The following is a 27,017-nucleotide window of genomic DNA, read 5'->3' as shown; positions in this document are numbered from 1 at the left end:
TAGTGAAGCGATTTCATTTGAAAGAAAGAAGATGATTTAGCGATTGTCTGTGCGCCTTGCATATTGGCATGATGCAGAGATAAGGCGTCATACGCTGCGTGACCGAACGGATCATTACCGTCAATATCCATCGATCTGTGTTCTGAGCTTGTAGGCCACTTTTAACAGCACGTAACTATGCGAAGCTTTTTCGGTTAATTTTTTTTAGGCCCACTTTTTTTTTCTCGACGAGGGCAGCAGTGTTCCACAGGGGAGGTTTCAATCATCTAAATTTCCGCGTCCGAAACATGCGACTGTAGGTGTGACTATTTTCAGTTAGAGCGGCCTTTTGTATGTTTGGCGATGCATACATTATAGGGACAATAATGTCCGGTTCCCTTTTAGGTTTCCTCACCAGTGTCACCATCGGTGCGTGATCAGGGTACTGGAGCGTCAATTCTGTCTTGAGGCACAGATTCATGTGGTACAGTGTCATCGTGACTATTTCTCACTCGGTAAGGCTGGTTCCGGTAGCGTCGTTGCTGGGATGATCGAACTGCACAACACAACAGGAGCCCGTTTTCTTAACGATATGCACTACTACAACACATACTAAGCGAGAAATCTAGTACCGGAAATAGATAGAACAGTAATCATAAAACTAGCTTGGACAAATTGCTAAGTTGGATCTAAGTTTGTCCTTTACGAAGTCGTGTAAACGCTTAATCATTTTGGAACAATTTCGAAGTTTTTCCAAAGCTGATTCGGGTGTTCACAAGTAGCTTGTTTATATTTTTCGTTTTGTTTTGTTTTTGTTCCATTCTGTTTTACTCAATACACGATAAAATCGAAACAACCATGCAGAGAACTGTTCAAACCAAGAAAGAGATTCGAAAAGGGTGCAAATGCACTTAAGAAAAAAAAAAATAAAAAATCGAACAATTTTTTTTCTTAAGATTAGATATTATAAGACAACGATTTAAATTTCAAACTTTTCTATATTAAGTTTTCTTTTTCTTTTATTCAGAGTGGGAGGGGGATGTGGAGCGTGACATTCCATAGCTGTTGAATATCGTTATTAATTGAAATGTTTCACATTATTCCAACGTCACCATCATATAGCCCCTCGTTGGTTGACACATGGTTTGTCCCTTGCTCGCGTTCAACTGTCACATCATCCCGCCTCGAGTCGGGCATTCGCCCCGCGCCCCCGCCAGCGTTCGCGCATCAACCGTCGGCAACGGTCATGTCGAGTGCAAGTGCAAGTGATATTTCTAAGTGCTCCAGCTCGTTATGCCAGGTAGGAATGCATTGATATGGACCTTTCCCCCGAAGCAGAACCCACAGATCTATCTATTAATTAATTGGTTTTGGACCTTAGAGGCAGGAGGGTATCAACGGTCTGTGTGACCATTGCCTGTATCGTTTTATCATTCCAACTTCCATCAATTACTCCGATAAAACAAAAGTCCTTGTGACCCCAACAAAAACATGTATCAGTAGTGACTAGAATGAATTGAGGCTTTGATTTTCCTCAATGGAACCATTAAAGCGTATAATTCATTGAACTTCATCGTTATAATTTATTTAATTAAATCTCTAACGCCTACCGATTCTGGTTTCTGTGTAGGTTCTGGTGTGCGAATTGGACTGGATCCGACGACCATCCTCGACCGCAGACAGGAAGTGGCAAACCTATTTACGTATTGATAGCTCACCAGCGTTTTGTGATTCAAGCTGCTGCTAGCTTGGCATAAAATTCAATTAGTTTTTCATAAATTGTTCCTTTCACGAGACCGTTTTAGGTAGCAATTCGTCAAGTGTTTGTTGTTTTTTTTTCTTCCAATTCTATGAACTGATCGAATATAGGGAGCAAACTTTCGATGAATTTTCAATTACCTGTCAACGACATCGAGCCGGATCAGGCTGGATTAAATTTTCATAAAACCGCAGGGGGAGATTAACGATGTCCAGTTTGCCATCAGGCCACCACAGTTCGGTTTGGTGGTTGGTGATCCGGTTTATTTGGGGTAGCTGTGTTTTTTCCACCTCTTCTTTCCATCTGGATATGGGTTATGTGAACGTATAATTGAATTTTAAAAAACAATTGCTGTTGAAAAATTTGAATATCAATTGTTTCGGAAGTCGCATGAATCATGTGGTATTTTAATTGACCACATGGGGCCATGATTTTTTTTTGTAATCATGATATAAGTCGTTATGCTATAAATATCTGTGAAAATTACCGATGTGTGTAAAAAGCGATCCTTTTAATTGATCAACAATCGAACAAGCGTTGATGAAATAGGTCATTGAATAAAACAATTTTTGAGCGAATGTCGTTCTATTAAGTAAAAATTTTAAGTTTAAAGAGACTGCAGGGTCTAAAACGTTTAAAAACTACGGCCCGAGGTTCATAAGGGGTAAATTTAAATCTTATTGAAGATTCTCAAGAATTCGTCAGGCCTTTATTCAAAGTTTATTTGTTTCATTCATTTTATCCCCGAATGGTTGCTTTCATAACTCTTAAAGGCAATGATGGCTCATTTTGAAGTCTCCAGATAAAATTTGCTACAATGATCGGGCGACAAAATCATATTTTTCACAAGCAATTTTATGATACAGAGGGTGATAAATAACAAATTTATTTATTTATTTATTTGTTAATAAATCAACGGATCACGTATTGATCCTAATAAATAAGTCTTAAAAGTAACATTAATGTTAAATTAACAAACAAAATTACATACTACAGACTACACAGTTCTTAACATAGCTAAAATTCTTCTTTTAAACAAATTTCTGGAGGTATCAAAAGTCGAAGAGCTCTGAGAAACGGTTGAATGTCCTTGTAATACCAATCAGGACACTATTGGCTCCATAGTTGTTCTGGCGAAGAGGAATGTGAAGCTGAAGGTTCCGATTTCTTAGTCCTGGGGGTCGAACGCACAGGTTGATAGTTTCCAGCAGCATGGGGCAGTCTATATTCGAAGCCAGCTTATCGGAGACAAATAATGCTCAAATGGTAGCTCGCCGGGCTTGAAGCGTGTCCAAAGATATGAGGTAGCAACGATTCTCGTATCGTGGAAGGCGGAATGGATCTTGCCAATTCAAGTGTCTTAAAGCGTAACGCATAAAGCGTCTTTGGATGGCCTCGATTCGATCAACACCATTCTGATAATAGGGACTTCATACAGCAGACGCATACTCCAAGGTTGAGCGAACAAGGCTACAATAGAGACTTTTCAGGCTGTAAATGTCTTTAAAGTCTTTAGTGACGCGAAAGAGAAATCCCAAGCTTCTCGATGCTTTGTCGACTACATAGCAAGTGTGCGTTTTAAAGTCCAACTGTTGGTCTAGAATTACTCCCAAATATTTTAAGTGCTTTGCTCGAGAAATTGTCTGGTTTCCAAGAAAATAATCGACAGTTATGGGATGCCGTTTACGGGAAAAGATGATGACCGAGCATTTTTTGCGGTTTAATGGCAGAAAATTGTCGTCGCACCATTTGGCAAATTTGTCAAACTGTCGCCGTAAAAGTACAGTATCTCCAGAACCTTTTATAATGTAGAATAGCTTCAGATCATCTGCATAGGCGAGTCAAGTAGTAAAAGCACATCATTAAAGTAAATCAGGAACACTACTGGGCCAAGGTGGCTGCCCTGATGTGGCAGAGAATTGTTCGGAACATGAGTTACCAGATCTAACAGAGAATTTGCGTCCTATGAGGTAACTGCAAAACCAATCTAATAAGGACCCGCAAAATCCCAGCCTCTCCAGCTTCGCAATAGCTATTTCGTGGTTCACCTTGTCAAAAGCAGCTGACAAATCGGTGCAAATTGCATCAACTTGTAAACCGGCAGCAAAACTGTCTTGCACAAAAGATGTGAATGTCAATAAGTTCGTAGTCGTAGAGCGCTATAAAATAATAATAAATAATTATAAAAGATTGGGGGATTTTTTTTTATTATCTGACAATTTGCGCCCGGGGTCTTCAGATTTTCCCCAAAATTGAAAATTTGGTTCATTTTTACGACTTAAAAACACATGTATTTTTTCAGATTTCTAACATTTTTATTTTTCGAGTTAGCTTCGGTTAGATTTTTTTGTAAATAAAAAATAACCATTTTTCAAAGCTACATAACTCTGTTATTTCTCAACGGAAATTATAAAATAGCACATCAAAATGCATTGAAATTTTATCAGCTTTCCAATTAAAATAGTTGAAAAAAATTAAATAATGACCTTCAACATGAAAAGTTGTAAATAAACTTTAAATGGCGTCTAAAAGTACCGTCTGCACCACCGAATATTTGGCAAAAAATACCATTGTATAGCGCGATTCATGGCGCAACTTTCATCTGAAGACACCAAAGTGGGCCATTAACACCTTGAAGAGTTATGAAAGAAATAACGACAATAAATCTCTTTTTTTGCAACGAAAACAAACAATGGTCGACCAACTGCACTTACATATGGAGATAGCAAGCACTTCTAACAACATGGAAACAAAAGAACTCACCAAAGCAGGTAAAAAACATTACTTTTTCGTGCTTTGCAGAGTGTTTGCAGCAAAACTGACTTTAAATTTTAACAAAAATTCTTAGGATCGTATTGTTAATGTGATATAACTAATAATGGGAATGTTGCTTTTACAACCTGGTCATATACTATATAACTTATTAACTTTTCGATCAAAGATCATTGTGAATCATAATCATTGCCAATTGTAGAAGGTTCAGTCCCTGTGTTTGGAGTCACAAAAATGTGATTAAAAAATTAAATATAGACGTGCTTTACATAGTTTTTATATCGGAAGCTAAGCACTGGACACCAAAACACCAAAATCCTTTCCCATTGATCAAAAAAATATGAGAAAGTGGCACAAATGTTGTAGAAATAATTGAAGAGCTCAATGTGATCAGCCCAGGCTGTAAAATGATGAAAATATGATACTTTTACCGTATTCGTTTTCTCCATTTGCCCAGTTTTGAGGATTAACATACTAGAACGAACATAATTCGTCGTCAGTGTTTTGCTACCGCGATTGCTCACAAACGAATCTTCAGTGTTCCACCGTCCATTTTAAATCAAATCTAGGGAATTACGGATGCAAAACTTAGCGCATAAACTTCTAAAAATGACAATAAAATGTGCATAACTTTTTGTGACCTGGTACAAAACTGGGTATAAACGAATACGTTATTAGATTTTTGGATATAACATGAAGTCAGTTAAGCTGCAACAATCTACTGCCCCTACTTTCATAACAGTCCCATGTACAAAAACAAGCAAGCGAGACAATCAGCTTTTTCTGTTTTGGAATATATTTTTAAATTGTGACCACCACTTTCAGCATAATTGTTTCTAGGTTGTCATAATAAATCTTTAGACCTGAAATTTTCGAAATTGGGTTATTGGTAAGGTCGAGGGCACCATTTTTATTCATTATGGGACTATTAATCGACCATATTTGAAACCTTTTTCAAATCTACTCGCATAACAGTCCCATACAGAATTTTTTTTTCACCAAGCTACTTTTTAAGACTTACATTTTATCATTTTTTAACTTCTAAATGCAATTTTCAGAAAAAAGAAACATACTTTTGGAAAAAAAATATCGTGAATTCCACATTGTAAGTTGAATCTTTTTACGATTTTTGATTGCATCCGATAGTTTTTCGCTCAGGAAGTTATTCCTAAGAAAGTCAGACCTGCCTTCGAAAACTAGTGTGCATCATTCGACATCAAGTGAGTTAAAAAAATGTTTAAATGATTCAAAGCAATAAACCAAAGACTATTTCGCCGAAAGAAGCATTGAAAAGTAACCAAATCCGTGGTATTTCACATATGGGACTGTTATTCAGGTATATTTCATATAGGACAGCCACGAATTGATATTTTTTCGAAATTTCTAGAACGAAACATCTCTTTTTAATGTTTTATGTTGAAGCCTTATGTTGACCTAAAATGACGAAAATTCATATGGGACTGTTATGCGAGTAGGGGCAGTCTGAAAAGGACGAAAAAATAGTGTTTTTACCTGCTTTGGTAAGTTCTTTGTTTCCATGTTGTTAGAAGTGCTTGCTATCTCCATATGTAAGTGCAGTTGTTCGACCATTGTTTGTTTTCGTTGCAAAAAAAGAGATTTATTGTCGTTATTTCTTTCATAACTCTTCAAGGTGTTAATGGCCCACTTTGGTGTCTTCAGATGAAAGTTGCGCCATGAATTGCGCTATACAATGGTATTTTTTGCCAAATATTCGGTGGTGCAGACGATACTTTTAGACGCCATTTAAAGTTTATTTACAACTTTTCATGTTGAAGGTCATTATTTAATTTTTTTCAACTATTTTAATTGGAAAGCTGATAAAATTTCAATGCATTTTGATGTGCTATTTTATAATTTCCGTTGAGAAATAACATAGTTATGTAGCTTTGAAAAATGGTTATTTTTTATTTACAAAAAAATCAAACCGAAGCTTACTCGAAAAATAAAAATGTTAGAAATCTGAAAAAATACATGTATTTTTAAGTCGTAAAAATGAACCAAATTTTCAATTTTGGGGAAAATCTGAAGACCCCCGGCGCAAACCCGTCAGATAATAAAAAAAAATCCCCATTGGCGAAACGGAGTTAAAAAAAAACGCCATAAGTTCAATAAAAAGTTGAATTCAAGAAACATAAATCGAGCACGGTTTATAATTTTTGAATTTTTCTCATGTTGAAGTTTACATATCAAGTTTTTGAAAACATTTTCAATATTTTTTGATGACGCTATTTTGTGATTCCAATTGAAAAATGATAAAAATTTTCCCAAGTACAAAGTGGTTTAGTTTTGATCAAAACTTATTTCGAAACGTTGAAATTAAACAAAATCTTTCATAAATAAAACATGACCAAAATAAACCAAATTTCGAGGTGAACCCGATAATGCCCAGGGCAAATCCGTATGATAATAATAATCTTCTACAGTCATCACATAGTTGTCAGAAGTATGTATGTGAACAAACTAATGTGAAACAGAAACTATTTACCTTCACGCTCATTTTTTTCTGAATATGCAGTGGGAGAGTTTTTTTTTCTATCAGATTTACTGAATTTCAACAGAATATTTTGGAATTATTGTCAATTTTGAGGAATTTTGAAAAAAATTAATTTTAAATTGGGTTTCCTCATAGTCAGTGTTGTGATATCAAATAAAACAAAATTCTATTTGTATTGGAAATTGATACCATATTCATACTCGTAGAGTCATGTAAAAATGTCAGGTTACAATATAGTGATTGATATTTGCATGGATTTTCCATCCGTCATATTGACAACACTTCCCTAAAGATTTTCAATCTGTTTAACTGGCAACAATTTCAGTGAACTCTACGAACTCACTCTTCATCGATTCTAGAACAATAGCGAAATTACGTTCTCTCTCACTCTCTCTTGTTATTGTTAACATTTGCCACGCGGTTCGTCATGTCAGTCCGGATCAGTTTTGAAAAATTTCGATTTAATTTACCTGACTACGCCGAGTTTCGAGAAAACACCCTAGTCACCCAGCTTTTTTTCCGCAGTTTCCCAGTAAGCGCGTTCTCTCAAAAATCGACAAAGCATGCAAAAATTTGAGAGTTGAGTCACCGAACTTAGAATAAAACGGTTAATTTCGGCGACACTCCTAGAACGCAAATATTCTCATTCGGTTTGTCCTGCCGAGATACCTAGAGGTAACGAATACGAATGCGTACATGCGAAATCAGTTTGAATCGTACACTCGTACGGTGCAGTCGTAGCAGTCGACTTCTCAGGCAGGCAAACACGCGTCTCGCGGGAAACATACAAACACGATTCGGATTATTTTCGTGTGTTTCTCTGGAGGGCGTGTCTTAGATTATTTCGTGGCACTCACTCAAGGCACGCGTATGGTGTGTTCCTCTCTGCCGATTAGATGATGCATAATCGTAAGAGAGATCGTTACGATCCCTCTGTCGATTTGAGTTACCTCTCTGCCGATTCATGTTTCCTGGGTTATGATGAACAAACTAGAGTTCATGTTCAAGTTCATGAAATTCATACTTATTTAAGTTCGACTTTTTTTGTGAGTTTCCTCCACACTCATTCGTAAACTGTCCTCACTGAAAATGAACATTTGAGAAAATCGTTTTCATGGTGACCGGAGTGAAAATGAATGGAAATAAAAATCATTCTTGGGAATATCAGCCTGCTGATATTGTTCACATAACGCAAATAGTTTCCCATAGCGCTGCAACCAATCTAAATAACAATGCTTAGTTGTCAACCCCCGTGTGACAGTGATACGGGTCAACGGGGAAACCCAATTAATTTTCAGTTCCACCAGTCAGCAGGAAAATAACGGTTTCGTTAGCAGGGTGAAAACTCATTTTGGAAATGCTGGAAAAAGTCATGAAAGTCATCCATGGAGAAAATTCTAAAAAGGCACGAACATTTCTCTAAACATCCAGGATTTTTTTAGTTCGTTTATTCCAGATCACGGATATTTTTAGTTTTGAAATGACTATCGGGGTTTATAAACTGTATGAGTAACACGAGTACAATCTCTTAAAAAAAGATTTAGATATTATGTCAGAATATATCGAACATTTAAATTAAACCCACACTCTATAGATTGAACAATTATGCGATGAGAAGCAACTTAATAATTGGTTGGAGTTCTATAACACACTTTATAAAAAGCTTGCCAGAACGCCCGGTTTTATCCGAACATTCCCGCATATTAACTATACAATTTGCAAAAGATCCGGTCCGGCACGTTAACTCAAACTTTGTTAAAAAAAATCACAGATTTGGCAGTTTATTCGCTTTATTTGAAAAAAAAATCTTTAATAAACTCAACATAGAATTTTTTTTTGAAATTTCGTTTTTCAAAATTAACATTTTCCAAATTTTGGAAGCCGATTAGATGAAACGATTAAAAATCTATTGATGCGTTTACATAAAATAAAGTTACATGTGTTTTGATTCCTTGGTTTCAGTTGAAAGAAGCTTGAATTTTGAAAACTTGCTCAAATTTCTACTTGAATATTTAAAAACATATGCCTGAATTTTTCCTGGTTTTGGATAAAATAACCTGGATGCCAAGATTTGCCCAGCTCGAATCCGCCAAAAATTCTGGGAACCATACTTTATATGATAACTATTGTGGTTTTAAATTATTTAAATTTCATTATCTTCATTATGTATGTAGTGAGTAACATTGTGATTAAAATATGATTCTAGAAAATACATTTCTACTTACTGGGTTATCAAATAATAGAAACAAAAATAATAATTACTTAGTTATGAGATGATGATTACTGAATAAACATTTAATTCATATCCCCTTACATTTGTGTTTTTCTTCCAATTGACACACGACGTTTGAACGACACTTGATCGGAACAAGAACATTACTCTGGACAACGATGGCGGCTAAATCTTACCCGACAGCCTGCAATTAACTGCACAACGCTGCCAACTCATTCAAAAAATCTAGTTTATTTTATAACACCTACTCTTTTTCATTTGGTTGTTGTTGTTGGTGCTCAACTCTGGAAACTGCACTACTTCCATAAACAGTGCCTCTTTCACGGTCCCCACAATCGCTCTAAAATAGTTTATTTTTTGGAGATTGTTTGTTAATCATAAGATAAAATCATTAAATTACCTGATAAAATAAGACCAGTTCATTGTTTTGGCTTTATGCTAAGCTGACTGGCTATCCCGATTGACTTTTTCATATATAAAAACAAAAAATGTAGGTAAACGAAATTTGACTTCGCAGTACCTTTTCTTTAACTCGCTATCCAACGTAGGGAAAAACTGTACAAGACGCACCAGCGGGGTAAATGCGGGGCCCATGTTATTCTTTCTCAAAAATACACTAACCTATGGCATCAAATGATGTTTTTCTTCATTTATATTGTAGCAAACAAGCTTTTTCATCGTTTGTTACATGAAAAGTTTACAAAAACGACTTTAGTTCTTAGAAACAGGAGGATTATTGGAATCAGCGTGAAACCTGTTATTTTTTATAGTTAACATTTAAGGTTTTATGGTAAACTGGTCTGATGAAACTACAGCTTATCGTTTTTCCACTCGCATGCAGTTTGGGAAGACTATAGATATATATTTTGTTTTATTTTACTAACTTCTCACAAATTTGAACTAAAATCAATCATATCAAAATTGGGGCAGAATGCTTACAAGACCACGCGTTTTAAGCTCAGATCTTGAATGCTGTTAACTTTTGAGAAAACCCAAATATCGAAACAAAATGCCATTCTTTTTATTTGCTGACTGCCAAATAACGATATCAATGAATAATCATAACATATTTTGTTCTTGTTCGAGTTAAAAAGGTGCACCAATATTCGATTCGAAAAAAATATCTGCCGTCATGTTTGCCGTGATATCTTAACTGATATTGAAATTTTTTGCCCCCAAAGGCGTTTTACCTATAAGGCTATAAAAAAGTGTATCTTGAAAAGCGAAATTTTCGATAAGTTTAGCATTTGTATTTTTTTTTTCAAAGTATAGTTAGTTTACAAAAATACGATGAACATGTAATCAAACATTTTATGTCTCAATCATTACATTCCTTATAATCATTGTTTCATTTCTTACCACCCTCTCGGTCTGGTGCGTTCTGTCTACTACACTGAACTCAAATTCACTTTAAAAATACACATGATTTTTTACTTAATATTAAGGATCCAGTGATTTTCTTCCATTCAAGTCCGACATATACATTTCACTTGGTAGTCACTAAAATTTTAAGTGAAGTGAGAAAAAATATTTACTTCCCCATCACTTGAATTTCAAGTGAATGTCGGGTTGAAATTGTGTTTATTTTCAGAGTTCAAGATGGCAAATTCTAAAGAGCAGCGTTTAAAGTATATGCTGGATTTGGATTTTCCCAATTCTTTACTAGGCGATTTTGGCGGTAGTTTGTGTTAAACGTGATGTAAGAAAAAGTTGTTTAAAGGTGTTTTCATGTTTCAGCTTGTGGGTTGGACTGGACAGATTTTCTGGTTTGCAGCAGGGAATATTTAGAAGTCGTACTATCCGCAGTAACCGATCTGCCTTGGGATTACGATGGAATTTTCCAATCAATAAATTTACGGTGATAGAGTAATGTAAGTATTTGAAATCGAAGTGGTGTTCTATAAATATTCTTTTATTTAAAAACGCGAGAGATAATTAACTCGATACTTACTTAGAAATTCAGATAAATTTCACTCGAACGTCATAGTGTAATTCACTTGACCGGTCACTAAAGTGAATTCACTTTACCCATCACTTCAAATTCAAATGAAATTACGTATGGCGAGAATTTACTACATATGTCACTTACTTTTCAAGTGAAAATTATTTTGCGTGTAGGTTTGGTGTTCTACCCCGCGGTTTGTTTTGTGGCTGTTTAAGTTTTTTACAAAAATATAATCAAAATCGTGTGTTTATCATATTTTTTCTTTTTGATAATACGTTAATCTGATCCCTGATTCGTCGTAAACTTTCAATTTGGTTCTTAGATGATTGGTATCGCTGTAAATAGCGATTATGCTTAACTGGTGCGTTTTGTACAGTTTTCCCCTACTGAAAATTTCAAAGAAGTTTGTGAAAGACTGAAAACCCAGCTGAAAACGTGATTTGAAATTTTCACTGACCTCTTGGATGAACTGAGTAAAGTTTAGATGAACATTCAGAAAGAGAAACGAGAATACGAAAGCGACAAGTAAACTCTGTCGGTGCACGTTCATTGGTAATGAAAGCGATGAAGAAAATACAAAAAACATACATGATAAGGAACCTTAAGTCAAACCAAGGTAGTTGCTTTGAGAACAGAAAAAAATAGTAGTCGTTTGAGTTTTCCTTTACCGAAGAAAACTTTGTTTCGTTTTCAATGAGTACTACTGATATATTTTGAAAACTTCGGTCGTTCAGGTCGGTCTAGGCTAGGTTCAACATAAAGTATTGAAAATCATCTATGCATTCTGATTTTATGAATAGTTATAGACCTTTTTGTTATATAAGCAGCTATTTTGCATTTTTCATGAGTACCGTAAACTGGGGAAACTTTGATCAGCGGGTTAACTTTGATCAACATGAAGTTTATGCAGATAATCTTCATTAACTAAGTATAAAGTTAAAATATCTGAAAACTGTTTACTTCGTTTTCCATGAAAAAGCCCTTTTAGAAAAAAAAATGGCTCATAACCCTTTCAAATGGTTAAGTTTGAAGAAAACAAGAACATGGGAACAGTGCGATGACTTAGGGAAGTGCATGAAGGTAAAGTTTCATTTGTTTTTGAGGCCAAAACATATTGAGAAATGTTTATAATTTTTGCCTCTAAATGTATGCAGCAACATTGTCCATCTTTTGAGTATATTTGTTTTTGAGAGAAAACGTTGAAAAATTCAATTCAGTCCAAACAAAGAATTACTGTTATCGATGTTTTGAGCTTTCTGTGCTAAATGGCAGCAAAACAATAAATTTGAAGATGTTGAGATACGTTAAAACCATAATGATCAAAGTTACCCCGAAACTCGAAAGCTGGTTTTTAAATAAACATTTTATTATAACCACCAATGTCATTTGAACTCCTTACCTTAGTAAGTGTTTTAAAGCTTTTAGCTATTACGAAAATTCAACCGCTTTCAAAATATTCAAAAATGAATGAAAAAAAGTGATCATTGTTCCCCAGTTTACGTTACTTTCAAAGGTTATATGAAAAAGCGCATAACTAAAAAATAATAGTTTTTAGAACAAAGCACCACCGTTTACTCACAAAATTTGAAATTGATAAGAAAAGTAAATTTTTTAAAAGCTTTAATGTACATAGTTGGGTGAAAAAAAGATACGCACTTTAAAGTATTCAAAGAAGGGTCTTAAACGGTTTTTCCTTTCAGAAAGTAGCTAGAACTTCTAATTTCCCACAACATCAAGAATAAATCAACAATTTGCACTAATTTCCCCCAATTTGTTCAATCCATCAAATTCGCAACAGCTAATTGACGCCTTTCCCATTTTCGGTATTTGGGATTCGTTTGTCGGATTTATTACATTTTCTTGCCACTCATCCCGTGTCATGGTTTTTATCCTCGAGGGAGTGATTTTCTTGTTTCCTTTCTAATGCTTACGAATAACAACCTCTCACTGATGCCGTACGCCCTCTTAGAAGAAGGACCACCTAGTCATGATGAGGGCGGCCGAGCCATCGACCAGGCCGGGAGGTTTATGTTTCTCCCCCATTCACGGCCTTCGAATAAAACATATGTAAGTAATTTGACGCACTCACCGAGGTCTTCTTTAGATTCCTTGATGATTAACCGGAAGCGTGTAATTAATGATCGAATCAACAGGCAGCAAAGCTGTTTGACTTGGTGTTTACTACTCTGGAGGAAATGAGCTTTCGTAAGATGAAACCAACTTATCGACATCAGCATCGGGAGATAAAATTCTATTGACATGATGGTTTGCTTCGAAGCGCGGGAACTAGTCGATCCATAATACTTGAATTCAACTTTATAGATAAATTTTTAGCTTATTTTTATCTCAATTTTTTTAAACTATCTTAAAATATTCAATTATCTATTTTTATCATCAAGAAAATTTTAACAATTTTTTTTATAAAACTTGTGTCGACAGTCTTCCGCATTGTTTAAGTCCAGAAGTTTAAAGTTACGGGATTTTTCTTCTGAAAAGCCCATCGTGAAATCTTTCATGTTTTTGTTGACATTCTTATCGATCTAAATTTTCAAATCTTCAATCCAACACTTCGAACCAAGCACTTCGCACTATATGGGAAATAAAGGCATAATGTCCACCTTAACACGGACGCTCATTCAACCATCGAATGCAGCTATAATATGTAAATTACATCATTGTTTCGTGTTAAGATACTAATAAAAATTACTTTCTAACTGACTGAAACTTGAAAAAGTAGAAGAGATAAGGGCATATCGAGCACCCGGGGAATAGTAAACACTAGTCTTTCCCACGAAAGTACGAATTTTCTTAATGTTTTTTTTAATATTTGAGTTTGGATTATATTCACTTGATAGTTCGGAAAGAAGTAAGAGCGGAAAAATGCTTGACAATTTAAAAAAAAAAAAAAAAGCATAACCACAGGCGCTTAGGAACATGACTGGACGATTTGTGATGTAAATTAAAAAAAACCAGTTTTTCATCAATAACTTTGGATCTCGTTGGCCGATTTCTTTAAAAAATCATGTTTATAAAAGCCTAAATTATGAAAAATTTGTCATCAAAAGACTGCATTTCGATGAGTGTTAAGATAAAAAAGTTATTAGGCTTCAAAAATGGGCTATCCTTGTTACGGTGGTATTCATTACATATTATTACAGCGACCAAAGTTATTTATGAAAAACTGGTTTTTCATGTTTCTTCCGAGCAAAATGTCTCAAAATCCCATACAAACTTCAGGCTCGTTGAGTGACCCCTTCCCATGATCCGATCTGGCCCAAATTTGGCATGAGATGTTGTCCCAGGTCTAGGATCAATTTTAGCCTGCAGCGCATAACATTTCACAGGTTTTGAATTTCCCATACACATTTGGGGCAGTCTATTGTACATATTTCCGCCTTGGGGCGGGGCTTATGTTTCATCCAGGCTTGGCAAAAGTTATCGTCATGAGGCGTGAAGCTGTGACTGTGAAGCCTCTTGGTCCGTCAAACTCAATTGACTGTTCCTTAACGACCAGTCACTTCGTTTGCCAGTCATTCATTCCCCAGTCATTTGAAGCTAAAAGAATGACCTAGTCAAGCAATCGCATTCAAGCGACCGATGACGAAAAAGAAACGCATTTATTATTATTGTTGCTCCTGCCAGCAAGCCGACGACGACCGAAGACGAAAAGAAAAGAATTTATTATTATTGTTGATTCTGCCAGCAAGCCCGTTTTCGGTTTTTTTATTGCTATTGTTGCTCTCTGCCAGCAAGTCGTTCAATTAGTTGCACCTGCCGTCCCAAGTAACACAGATCAAACTAACTAGCATTTCGATGTTTTATTATGGTTTTATTATGGCTTTTTTTGTGCAGCTCGTTTTATGATGGATTTATTATGGTCATGCAAAATGCTTATATTTTTGAATCGACCATCTGTTTTTAGATAGTTTTGAAAACGCTTATAAATCTTCCATTAAACATACTGTTTTAGTTATTTAGAAAGAGTTAGGAATGCTTTGTTAAAACTATAATAAAACACAAACTTAGAAGTATGCTCCAAGCTTTCTTTTGCATGTTCTATAATAGCACTCAGTGCCTGATTATTAAACCGCCATAAAACTTTGTGACAGTTCTCGATCAAGATGTCAAATCAGGACACGCTCAGATTAGATAGCACATATTTGAATTAGAATTCCCATTTTTACACATTTTTGATAAGTTCTGTGTAAATCTATGAAAACTTCGAATTACCGGAAGTGGAATGAATAACTCTACAATATGAGTATTGAGTGAAAGAGTTCAAATAGGAGGAACAAAATTTGTTGCTTGACGCCATCATTAGTACAAGATGGCGGCTTCCGCTTTTATTTTCAAAGTTGTAAATAACTGAAAATATCATGAAACCTTATTAAAATTGTTATTAGGTGAAAGTAATAAACGAGTAGAAGTCGAATTTCGTTGTCCGTCGCCATCTTATATTCCAAGATGGCGGCTACCACTCAACTTGAAAATACTGTAAATGACTGTAAATCGCCTCAAACCCTTACAATATGGGTATTAGTTGAAAGAAATGAACCAGTAAAAGTCGAAGTTCGTTATTTGACGCCATCCGAATTCAAGATGGTGGTTTCCACTGAACTTTAAAATATTGTACCTATATGACTTATAATCGTATGAAACCTCAACAATATTGGTATTGGGTAAAAGGGCTAAACGAGTAGTAGTCGATTTTCTCTTTCCGCTTTACTCTGAAATGCTGTAAGTGACCCAAAATCGCACAAAGCAACCACAATACAGACCCCGGGCGTTTTTGGCAACATTCGAGTTTGGAAACATCCGATTTTGGCACATGTCCCTAAATCAAACAAATAACAGAAACAACATAACCTTATAGTTTTCGCTTTAATAGGACCAATACAATTTAGATTTATTAGCATGATAGACATAATACAATGACATAAATAACAAATGGCAAAAAACAAAAACTATCGACAAAACAAGAAAAGTGCTTAATGCATCAAAAACATGATAAAAAATGTAGTACAAAGAAAAAACAAAGTTGAGGAAAGAATCGTTCGATTTGAACAACACAAAATGTTCGAGCGGGTTGCCAAAAACAATCAGGGTCTGGTTCTTCTAGTTTATCCCTTTCAACGAATACCAATATTGTAAAGCTTTCGTGCGGTTTTAAGTCATTGCAGAATTTTAAAGCTCAGTGGAAGCCGCCATCTTGGATTTCAAGATGTCGTTTGATAGAAAACTTCGACTTCTACTCGTTTGGTCCTTTCACACAATGCCTATATTGTGGGAGTTTCATGCGATTTTCAGTGTTTAACAGCATTTTAAAGTTCAATGAAAGCCGCCATCTTGGATTTCGAGACGCACCTGATAGCAAAATTTGACTTCTTCTAGGTTAGCCCTTTTAGCCAATACCCATATTGTGGGTGTTTCATGCGGTTTTTTAGTTATTTACAGTATTTTAAGGTTCAGCGAAAGTCGCCATCTTGGATTTCAAGAGGATCTGATAGAGAAATTCCACTTAAACTGATTAAGCCATTTTACCCAATGACCATATTGTGGGAATTTCTAGTGACTTTCAATGATTTCAATCATTTTATAGTTCAGTGGAAGCCGCAATCTTGGATTTCAAGATGACGCCTAATTGCGAAATTTGTATTCTACTCGTTGATCCTTTTCAACTTATACCCATTTTGTGGAAGTTTCATGTGATTTTCAGTGATTAACAGCATTTTAAAATTCAGTGGAAGCTGCCATCTTGGATTTCAAGTAGACGTCCGATAGCGAAATTCGACTTCTTGTAGTTTAGCCCTTTCACCAAATACCAATATTGTGGGCCTTCCATGCGATTCTCAGTGACTAACAGCATTTCAAAATTCAGCGGAAGGCGCCATCTTGGATTTCAAGATGGCGTCGAAAAGAAAAAAATCGGCTTCTTCTAGTTTAGCCCTTTCAACCAATACCCATATAGTGGTTGTTTAATGCGACTTTTGGTCATTTACAGCATTAAAAGTTCAGCGGATGCCGCCATCTTGGATTTCAAGATGGTGTCTGATAGCGAAATTCGACTTCTAATCGTTTAGTCCTTTCACCCAATACCAATATTGATGGGATTTCATGCGATTTTAAGTCATTTACAACATTTGAACGATCAGCGAAAGCCGCCATCTTGGATTTCAAGATGGCGTCAGACAACGAAATTTGACTTCAACTCATGATTTATTTCACGGGTGATTAACAACCAATCCGTTTTTATTTAAAATGTCTGTCCTCATTTACTGTACTAAGGATTAACAACTCAGAAATGAAGAACTCATCCTTAGCGTGTAATTGGTTGGCTTGCGAGAGAAACGTCAAATCGTAGCTTTTTTTGGGGTCATCATTAAACCATAATAAAACTATGAATTGACTCACGCCATGTTGGTTGCAAAATCGAAGGGCACAAAATGACGCCATGTTGATGGATTCACAATGCAAGCATTGGAAAATATTTTTTCAAGCCCATTTTCCATCAATTCCATCATGATTGACCATCAGATTTGACGAGGCGCATTTATTTTAAGATACTTTTTCATACACATTTTACCTAAAATCTTGACTGGCAGTACAAAAGAGGCTCATAATATGGTTAAAACATTGGTATTTTGGCTATTAATTTTACCAGATCATAAATATCTCAATAATGCAATCATCATTCATCAACCATTATGGTTGCTGAAAAAAAAAACTCCGAGAACTCACAGAATCGAAAAAAACAAAAATTCCTAACATGTTTTATAATAGCTTTTTAAAAGCTTTGGTGACCAGAATTGATGACCAACAAAGATATGTCATGATGACGTTTCTAGGATAGGGCCAAATAGCCTAATTTTGGCTTTATTAGAGTCCAGGTGATGTTATAGAATGCGCTTTAGCTTTTTATGAAGATTAATGCTATAGTCCAAACGAAATTTTGCTGACCATAATAAAGCTAAAATTGTTACTTGGGGTCAGCAGCCGATCGAAGTGTGAAGAGATTTGCCAGTCACTTTCAGGAGAAATTTTGACCTTGTGTAGGAGCTTCGCCAGTCGATGATGGAGAAATGTTGATTGTTGTCGTGCTTTATCCGTCATGCGAGTAGTGAGGCTCCGTCAATTGAGAACAGTGCCAGTCGTTTGATGAAACAAAATTAGTCGGGTCAAGCGTGACGGGCGAAATTTACCATCACTGGTTTCATCTTTTCTACCTAACTCAGGATCAATTTTTTTCTCAAAAAATCTATTCAGAATGGTTGTTACTCTCAGACCCAACTGCCAACAATTTTCCAGATCGAAAAACACATGGGCCAACGCTTTATGATGCCAATAAATTGATAATTTTTCGAAAAAAGGTCCTTTTATATTTTTTTCACGTTTTTATTTTATTAGCTGTATCTGTCTTTTGATGGAGAATGAAGGTGAATCTTTTTATTGGCATTACAAATCGTTCAGTCATGTTTCTAAGTTATGCAATTTTTTTAAATTGTCAAGCATTTTTCCGTCCTTACTTCTTTCCGAACTATCAAGTGGATATAATCCAAATTCAAATATTAGAAAAACTTTAAAAATGCAATCGAGCGCAACAACAATGATTAAAATCGGTCATTATTTGACGAAACGACATGCATTTCACATTGAGTGTCTTGGTTGGATGAATATCACCCTTAAAAAAGTTAGCCAATTTTTTAAGCTTAATAACTTTTTTATCTCAACTTTAATTGAAATGCAATTTTCTGATGAAATGTTTGCCATAGTTTAGGCTTCAAGAAAACTTATTTTTGAAAGAAATCGGTCGAAGGAGGCAAGAGTTATTGACGAAAAACTGGTTTTTCATGTTCCTCTCGAACAAAATGTCTCAAAATCCCATACAAACTTCAGGCTTGTTGAGCAGCCCCTTCCCGTGGTCCGATCTTGCCCAAATTTGGCATGAGATCTTGTACTAGGCTCAGGATCAATTTTAGCCTGCAGCGTATAACTTTTTCAAAAGTCGGGACATTTGGGGCAGTCTAGTACACATTTGTTCTCCATTTTGACCATCGTAAAATTCGTGATTTTGTACAATTAAATTTTAAAAAGCGTTTTTACTTTAATTTGTTGACTCGGGGCGTATAGAACGCCATTGATCGGGGCACGATGAGCATTTACTGCAATAGAATCTAACAGCGAATTCAACTCGATTGAGTCAACTGAATTCTAGAGTCACAGCTTGACTAGTTTAAACCTGACAATTCATCCTATTGGTTAGGTGTCGGAAAGGTAATTTAAAGACTCATGACTCGAGAAAAAGTCGAGTTATTTTTTCTCATTTACCGTTCATAATCGATTATTTTGATTGTTGCGTTATACGGCTAGTAGCATAATCCGACATACAAAGCACCAGAAATTTTATGTATGACTGTCTGTGAATTGTATCGTATTCATTATTTTGTCATTTCTTTGTTTGATGGATCTTCGACCTACCGCTTAGTGCAAAATGCATCGATTATGGTAAATGAAAAAAAAAAAATATTCTCGAACAGGTATCGAACTCGAGCCTATTGATTACCTCTCCGACACGATACCCATTGGCCAAATCGTCAGATGTATCATGTCAATCTGTAGCTCTTAAACACGTTCGTCGCCACGGCACCCATATTCGGGTGACGGGTGTATTTCCTGGGGGGCCCATCACATCAAAAAGCGTGTGACGCTCTCTTACTTGAGTTAACCGCTCAGCTTCGCAACACGTTTCAAATACGGGAGTTCTCCCTCTTTGCTTTCTCTCTCTGAAAATTTCTTTGGGCCCGGCTAGCAAAACTACCAAAATGAGCGTGGCGACGAACGTGTTAAATCAGTTGACTTCATCAAGATGAATTCGATGCTAGATTCTACGGCTGAAAATGCTCATCGTGCCCCGATTAATGGTGCTTATACTGGCCCAGTGAAGGGTCTCATTATGCCCCTACTGAGACTGATTTTCAGCTTTTGAAAAAAAAAAATTTAAAATGCATTTTTCAACCAAAAGATGCATTTTTCAATGTAAAGATCGAAATAACCGATCATGAATGGTAAGGGAAATAAGGGCATAATGGTCACCTCAAGAAGCTGATTTTACCACCGCAAACAGCTATAATTTGTGAGTTACTTCATTGTTTCGTGATCAGACACTAAAAAATCTATTTCGTAACGGGTACATAAGCACCATTAATCGGGGCACGATCAGCATTTTCTGCGGTAGAATCTAGCAGTGAATTCAACTCGATGAAGTCAATTGAATTATAGAGCTATAGCTTAACTTCTTTTATCTGACGATTTGGCGTATTAGTAGGGGAGAATGGGGATACTTGATCCCCTTTTCTTAATTTAATCATATCTTTTCGGAAAAATTAAGCAATTCGCCGTCTTTTGTGTTTTCTGACAGCGTGTAATTTCAAATTTATATGCTCCAAAGATGATGAGATTTCTTTTTTGTGGAAAAATTAATACTAAAGGAAGTTCGAAACTAATCCTCATGAAAGTTAATTTGAGAAAATAAGAATATTTGTAAAAAAGAGAAGCGCTTACTATGCCCCGGCTACTCGTTATGACCTTATCTCCCATATTCACGGACTAACTTAACTGCTTAACGATTCAATTTTTTTTTGGGCAAAGCTTGTTGTAAATAAATAATAGGAAATCACTCTATACCAACATGTTAACGATGGTTATTGAAAATGTCTTAATAGTCAATGTGAATTATCATTTCTGTGACGATTTCATGTTAGCTGAGACTTCTATCAATGATATGATTTCTAGCATCGTACAAATGCTTAACTGTTAAATCCTCTAATCCACAGAAAAAGCACTTTGTATGCCGTTACCGAGATTCGCTCTCATGACTCAGAACACTTTAACGGTATCCTCTAAGCCACGTCCGTTTTCAAAGATAAATTCTGAAAAATTTAATGTGCACAATCAAGTTTATGTAGTCAATCACAAGGGTACGTGGAACCTTTTTTAAATTTTACTTTCCAGGTTCAAGATTATATCTTTGAATTAGACCTCCTTACCATGAGGTAATGAAACTCAGTGTAAAAACCATATTTAATTGTTTATTTATTAAAACTAATGTATTTAAAAAATATCTAATCCAACAAAATGACACAATTTGCGCAGGAACAATTGAGGGTATCGATATCAAAACATTTGTTAAAGGTTTTAAATACTATGACTGGTTCAATATTCATTTTTTAACCATTCTCCTTCGATTCCGTTATGTCGCAAAACCATTTTGATGTTGTTGAGTTTTGAAAAAAATAGATTTTTTATTTTCATTTTAACCTGAAATATACAACGACGACACAATACTTTATTCAAGTCTCTTGAAAAGAATTTCACCCTACAATCCTGAAGCTAAATCCGGTACCGCCTTAAGTGCTGTCGTGCACACAAAAAAGGTTCATAACATTCGACCGCAAGCCACCATTCAGTCCTAGAAGTCAATTGAAATGTACGGATAATAAAACTGATATCTTTTTTCTGTTTTTCCAGCTCGTCTTTTGCATTATAGGCAACGTATTAATTTGAAATCAAATGTGATAAAAGCAATGAATATATTAATCCAAACTATACATAAACATCATGTGAAGCTGTAGTTTTGGTACTGGATTGTCAACGTCGAATAGTAGTAAACATTGCTGAGATTGTTCCGAGGAATTCCGAGCACGATTATTAGACGGTGATTTGGTCATAGCACTACTGGTTGGAATACAGTTTTCCTGGGAAATAAACAAAATCAAAACAAGCAAGAAAAAATCCTCCGAAATGGGAAACAACTGCTGAAAGGTAAAATTCTTCTCATCTTCATTCCAACAAACCAACATCGTAGAAAAGAAGGGCCACACTTTTTTTTCGGTTATTTGCTGACGGACAACCTCACTCTTCCCCCTTTTTGGATGTATATAATGGATGAACACGTCCAACTAAATGAGAACAAAAAACATCGAAAACTAGTACGAAGCCATGAGCAAATATCGCCCGCATGTGATGCTTTATCGTCGCCGAGCGGAGGCCCTAAAGGATCAATTTATCCATCGACTGTTTCGATGACAATGGTGCTATCGCCAACTAGTGGCTTACCAGGCAATACAAAAACGTTGGAAATTTTCCAAGCTTCCTCACAAAATGCTTCATCCCCCCAGGGCCTTAGCAGGAGCTTTGAACAGACCCTGTCAAAATCACCCCCCAAGTTTCAAATGTATCAGCAAATAAATCGTTCTCCCAACTCAACCCCAACTCAATTCGTAGCACGCCAAAATCCCTTCCATCCCCTTCCGCCTAATCCAGTTCAGCTGGCCTCCCCCACAACTGCTGGTCATCCTACCGTTAGTAGAAAAAGTAGTCTAACCCACATTTCAAATGTGGCCTCAGACGGCGGCGATACTCGAACGGCTTCAGCAAGACCGCCACCAAACTACCACCAGCATTTGCACCAACAACAAACGAAACCAATGGACCAAAGAAGCAATAATCCCTTTATACTGAACTTTAACAACATATCTGGATGCTGTATGAAAAATTCACCACCCTCTTCCGGTACGCCTTGCTCATCATCGTCACCCACCAACAACAATGCGCCCACAGCAATCAATCCACCCAATAATCCACCATGCCCTGCCGTTCCCGCAAGGCGTAGCAGATCATTGCTGCTCAAATCTTCAACTCCGATGCAGCAACCAGCACCCCAACAACAGCCACAACCCCCTCCAAGTCAAGTGACCACTCCGATTGGCTCAACTCCCGGACCTCCGGTGCCCCCAAGGCTTAACAAATCTCCGACCCCTACCCGTGAAACTGCTCCGGCACCGGTCATCGGAAGTGCTCCTTCCTGCGCAACCACAACCTCAGCAACTCCGGTCCTGACGCCGCCCACCATCACCAGCACCAGTTGGTATGGCAAGGGTGATCAGGTGACCAAACCTGCAGCGTCTCATCCAACGGCGGCGACGAGTTCTGCAATACCGACCCCAGCGGCAGCACCCAGCAGCACCGGATCTCCTTCGCCGGTCGATCCGACGGTTGCCAGCAGCAGTGTGCGGAAGAAAAGAGACGACTTCCTCAAAGCGACCATGAAAATTTGCCTGGTAGTATCGCCTCCTTCCTGTAAACTACAGGTAAGTATTGCAATTGTTTTCTCTGAGCTTTATTTTCCGTTGCCCAGAGTTATTTATTATTTTATTAAATACAATATTTTTCTTATGTTTGATTTGTATTTATTTAATTTTATCCGAAAATTCTCAGTTTCCTAATTTTTTTTTTTATTTCAACGGGCATTACGGGCTACCCCAACTAACAACTAAGGTTTTTTAAGGGACTCAATACCAACTATAAATTAAAGCTATAAAACCGCGTCCGGTTATGTAAGGATCAATAAAACTGTAATAGGTACAACGCTAAACAGCACAAAAAGGCCCTTCTGCAGTAGGTTCTGTAGAGCAAATTATAAAACTTTAACATGCCAAATTAAATATAAAATTTTTTATAAATTCCGCTTATAAAACCTATGAATTATATTATTTTCATCTACAAATAATTCTGCTCCTTAATGAGGATCCTGGTGAACAATTTTAAAACAAATGAATCTCGTCCGAAACAAATATAAAAATAAAATGAAACACAATGCTTATCCTGTTTATCATAATTTTTTTCAGAAAATCAATGTTATTTTTCATCCCGAATTTCGTTGCCTGTTGTTGATTCACTTGCGCTTTCACATTTACCGCAAATATGTATAAGAAAAGTTGAGAAAAATTAGGGGCCAGCTAAAATTCGTACTTAATCGTACTTAATAATAATCCGATGAATAATATTAAAAGAATATCGTTTCCAACTTTTGAATCTTTTATGCGGTTGATTAACAATTTTTCTACATTATATAAGCCATAATGATGTAAAAATGTATTAAAAACATGCACAAGATAAAGTTTACTTTCTAAAATAGAAAGACATCGTTTATACATTCGTCATTATTTGTCATAAAAATGGCGCTAATATATAAAATTTATAATACTCTTTATTGAACACTTAAAAAACGATTTTTTTTTTTCGTAAAATAACTTATCGAACTAATACACTTTTACATAACTTTTGTGTTTTAATAAAGTGTGTAAAATTCGAAAAAGAGGCTTGGATGCCGATTCTATTAATCGGAAAAGTTATATAGCATTCTATGAGGCTTCCCTACAAAACTGCTTTAGCCTTGATACGTTTCTTTGAGGCATTTTGATAAGTCTTATAAACACAAAAAGTGTCGAGGCCTTCTAGAAAAATTCTTGAAAGACCATTACATGTGCCTTATAAAACCTTTCCGATTCATATACAAGGTTTATTTATGGAAGATGTTTAAAAGAAAAAATACAGTACCTCTTATTATTTCAGAAATGGAACATTAACCCTTTTCTGAATCATTTTCAGGCAAAATTAAAATATTTCGTCGGTGAGTCCCCATACGTTTTCATTTTTTGAAGATGTGAAGTCCATATTTAGAAATTATTATCTTTAAAATTATTCCAGTTTCAACTAACTTTTTTCAAGGAATATTTATTTTTTTTATTTTTACTCAAATTTTTGTCATTCTGAAACAATAAAAATTGTCATCGCCTGGAAAGAAAAGTGATTTGGACTTTCTGAAAAACTTATTTTTTATGAATATTTAAGTCTTCAATCAATATTTTAGAATGTTTTCAGTATTGGAAACGTTTTGTATCAATAAATTTTGATCATAAGATGTAATTATCAAAGTTTACTAAGCACAAAGGATTGATTTCAGTTCAAATTATTCTTCTATATAGCAAATTACTAATCACAAATTATTCTTCTCTATAGCAATTTTAAGATTCTTTCTTGAATTGAAAACATGAAGAATATCAATTTGATATTATTTAGTTTGTTATTTAGTGAATTATTTAGTTTGTTATTTAGTGAATTATTTAGTTTGTATGGAAACTTTACAGTCGTTATCTCTTATGTCGATTTGAAAAAGAATTCAAAGAAAGCTGCGTCGAAATTTTTTATTTCTGCAAATTTCAAATTTAAATATTTAAATCTTCACACCTTTGATCAACTAAAGAGTTTACCTTTTCGAAAAATATTGTGACTTTTAAAGTGCGCTTCTCGAAATTTGCTTTATGGGCAGATAATCCTTTGTTTTTCATATGTAGAAAAACAAAAATCTTAGTCCTTTTTACATATTTTAAGGCAAAGCTAGCAGAATTTCATTTTGATCTTCCAAAATCATCCCTTCAGACAATACTAAAGGCTGTCCAATCAGAGTTGCGCTCGCCACCCTTTCAACTAAACAAATTAAACACAGAAATCAGAGATACATATCTTTTTTCAAACACATCTTTATACGATTCGTATAAACAAAAAGGTTTACTTTTTTAGAGCGGCTTATGGAGCACAAATAACAACATTAGCATAATTGTGACGTTAAAATACTTATGTCGATTATTTCAAGTGTTTTTAAAACAAAAAACAAAAATCACATTTTCCAAGGTGTGAAGAATTTGAAAAACTCAATGAAAAAAACTGTGCACTTTCAAAGAAAAGTGTAAAAATATTGAAAAGATTTAGAAAAAAAAAGGTTTTAACTTAATGGCCAATTTTCTTGAAGACTGTGACCGTGAGTAATTTATAGTGACTTCTGGGCTAAAACAAATTAAAAAGTAAGTCTGTTTCGACCGTTTTGTGAAATTCGGGAATTTTGAAAACATTTCCTACTGACATCAATCTAGGATATTTTTAATGCACGAGTGAAAATCCTTTTCAACCTTCACTAAGTTCGTAAAATAGCTCAAAATTTTCAGTATAAAATAGCTTCAAATCAAATAGCAAACAGTTTCAGCAACAGTTATTATTTTATCCATTAAATTTTCAGCAAAAGTGTTAATTTTTTTTTTTAAATCGTTGTATCTTCGGAACAAGATTACCCAGACAAAATCTGTATCGTTTAATCCGGAAATTTGCCACTTTGTAGTATTATTTCCAATAATCTGTTTCATTGAATAAAATAAGAAAAATAAATAGATTCAAAATATTTTTTTGTTGTTCATGTAGGTTAGTTACTTCATCAGTCATCATTGATCGATTCAACTCTAAATGGATAAGTTTTCAAACTACTAAACGCCATAAAACTAGGTGGTAGATAGTTTTTGACAAAAAAATAAAAAAAAGTTTAGGCGGCATCCATAAATTACGTAACGCAAAAAATGCACTTTTTTGACCCCCTCCCCCCCGTATGTCACAAATCGTTACGTTTCGACGTACCCCTCTATGAAAATTACGTAACGCTGATAATTACCCCCCTCCCCCTCTTTTCATGTTTTTAAATACTGATTTTCGAAGGTAATAAAAAAATTTAACATACATTTTTTAACGTTCTTTAAACCGGAATCAATATCTATCCAAATCGCTTCTTAGTACTCATTGATGACAACTTTCTGATAAAAAAAAATTCATTGGCTTAGACCAAGCCCACCAATGGTTGCTAAACCTCGAATCGAGTAGATTCAGCAACATATCTATCAACCCATCATCGCACCAACAGTCGCTAACTTGATTCGAGAAATAGCATTCGAGCAGTAGGTTGTTACAGGATTCGTTTATGTAGCAACCAGGTAGCAACGCAGCCAGTCGTCGCTATCAGAAAATAAACAAACACAAATACCAACCTGGATGGCAACAATGGGTGCGAAAATCAGTAAATAGATAAAAACGCAACCAATCAAACCATCTTAAATACCGACCGAAATAGCAACGCCCGGTGGGCTTGGTCTTATTA

The 27,017-nt window shown here is 35.5% G+C and overlaps 1 protein-coding gene across 4 annotated transcripts in view; it reads left to right on the top strand.

Annotated features, from left to right (window-relative positions):
• Nucleotides 1-27,017, top strand: part of LOC129741244 (pleckstrin homology domain-containing family G member 5) — a 335,012-nt gene that overhangs the window by 200,053 nt on the left and 107,942 nt on the right. For 3 of the 4 annotated variants that reach the window (XM_055732960.1, XM_055732957.1, XM_055732956.1), the window contains exon 2: nucleotides 21,728-23,349. In XM_055732960.1, coding sequence (XP_055588935.1) covers nucleotides 22,132-23,349 — 1,218 coding nt within the window. In that variant the 5' untranslated portion in view covers nucleotides 21,728-22,131. The remainder of the gene's footprint in view (nucleotides 1-21,727; nucleotides 23,350-27,017) is intronic. The other variant, XM_055732958.1, reaches the window with a different exon arrangement.

This window comes from Uranotaenia lowii, chromosome 2, assembly GCF_029784155.1.
Source record: "Uranotaenia lowii strain MFRU-FL chromosome 2, ASM2978415v1, whole genome shotgun sequence".
NCBI classification, from domain to species: domain Eukaryota; kingdom Metazoa; phylum Arthropoda; class Insecta; order Diptera; family Culicidae; genus Uranotaenia; species Uranotaenia lowii.
Note: the sequence above shows the minus strand (reverse complement) of the source record. Positions and strands in the feature narration are given on the sequence as shown.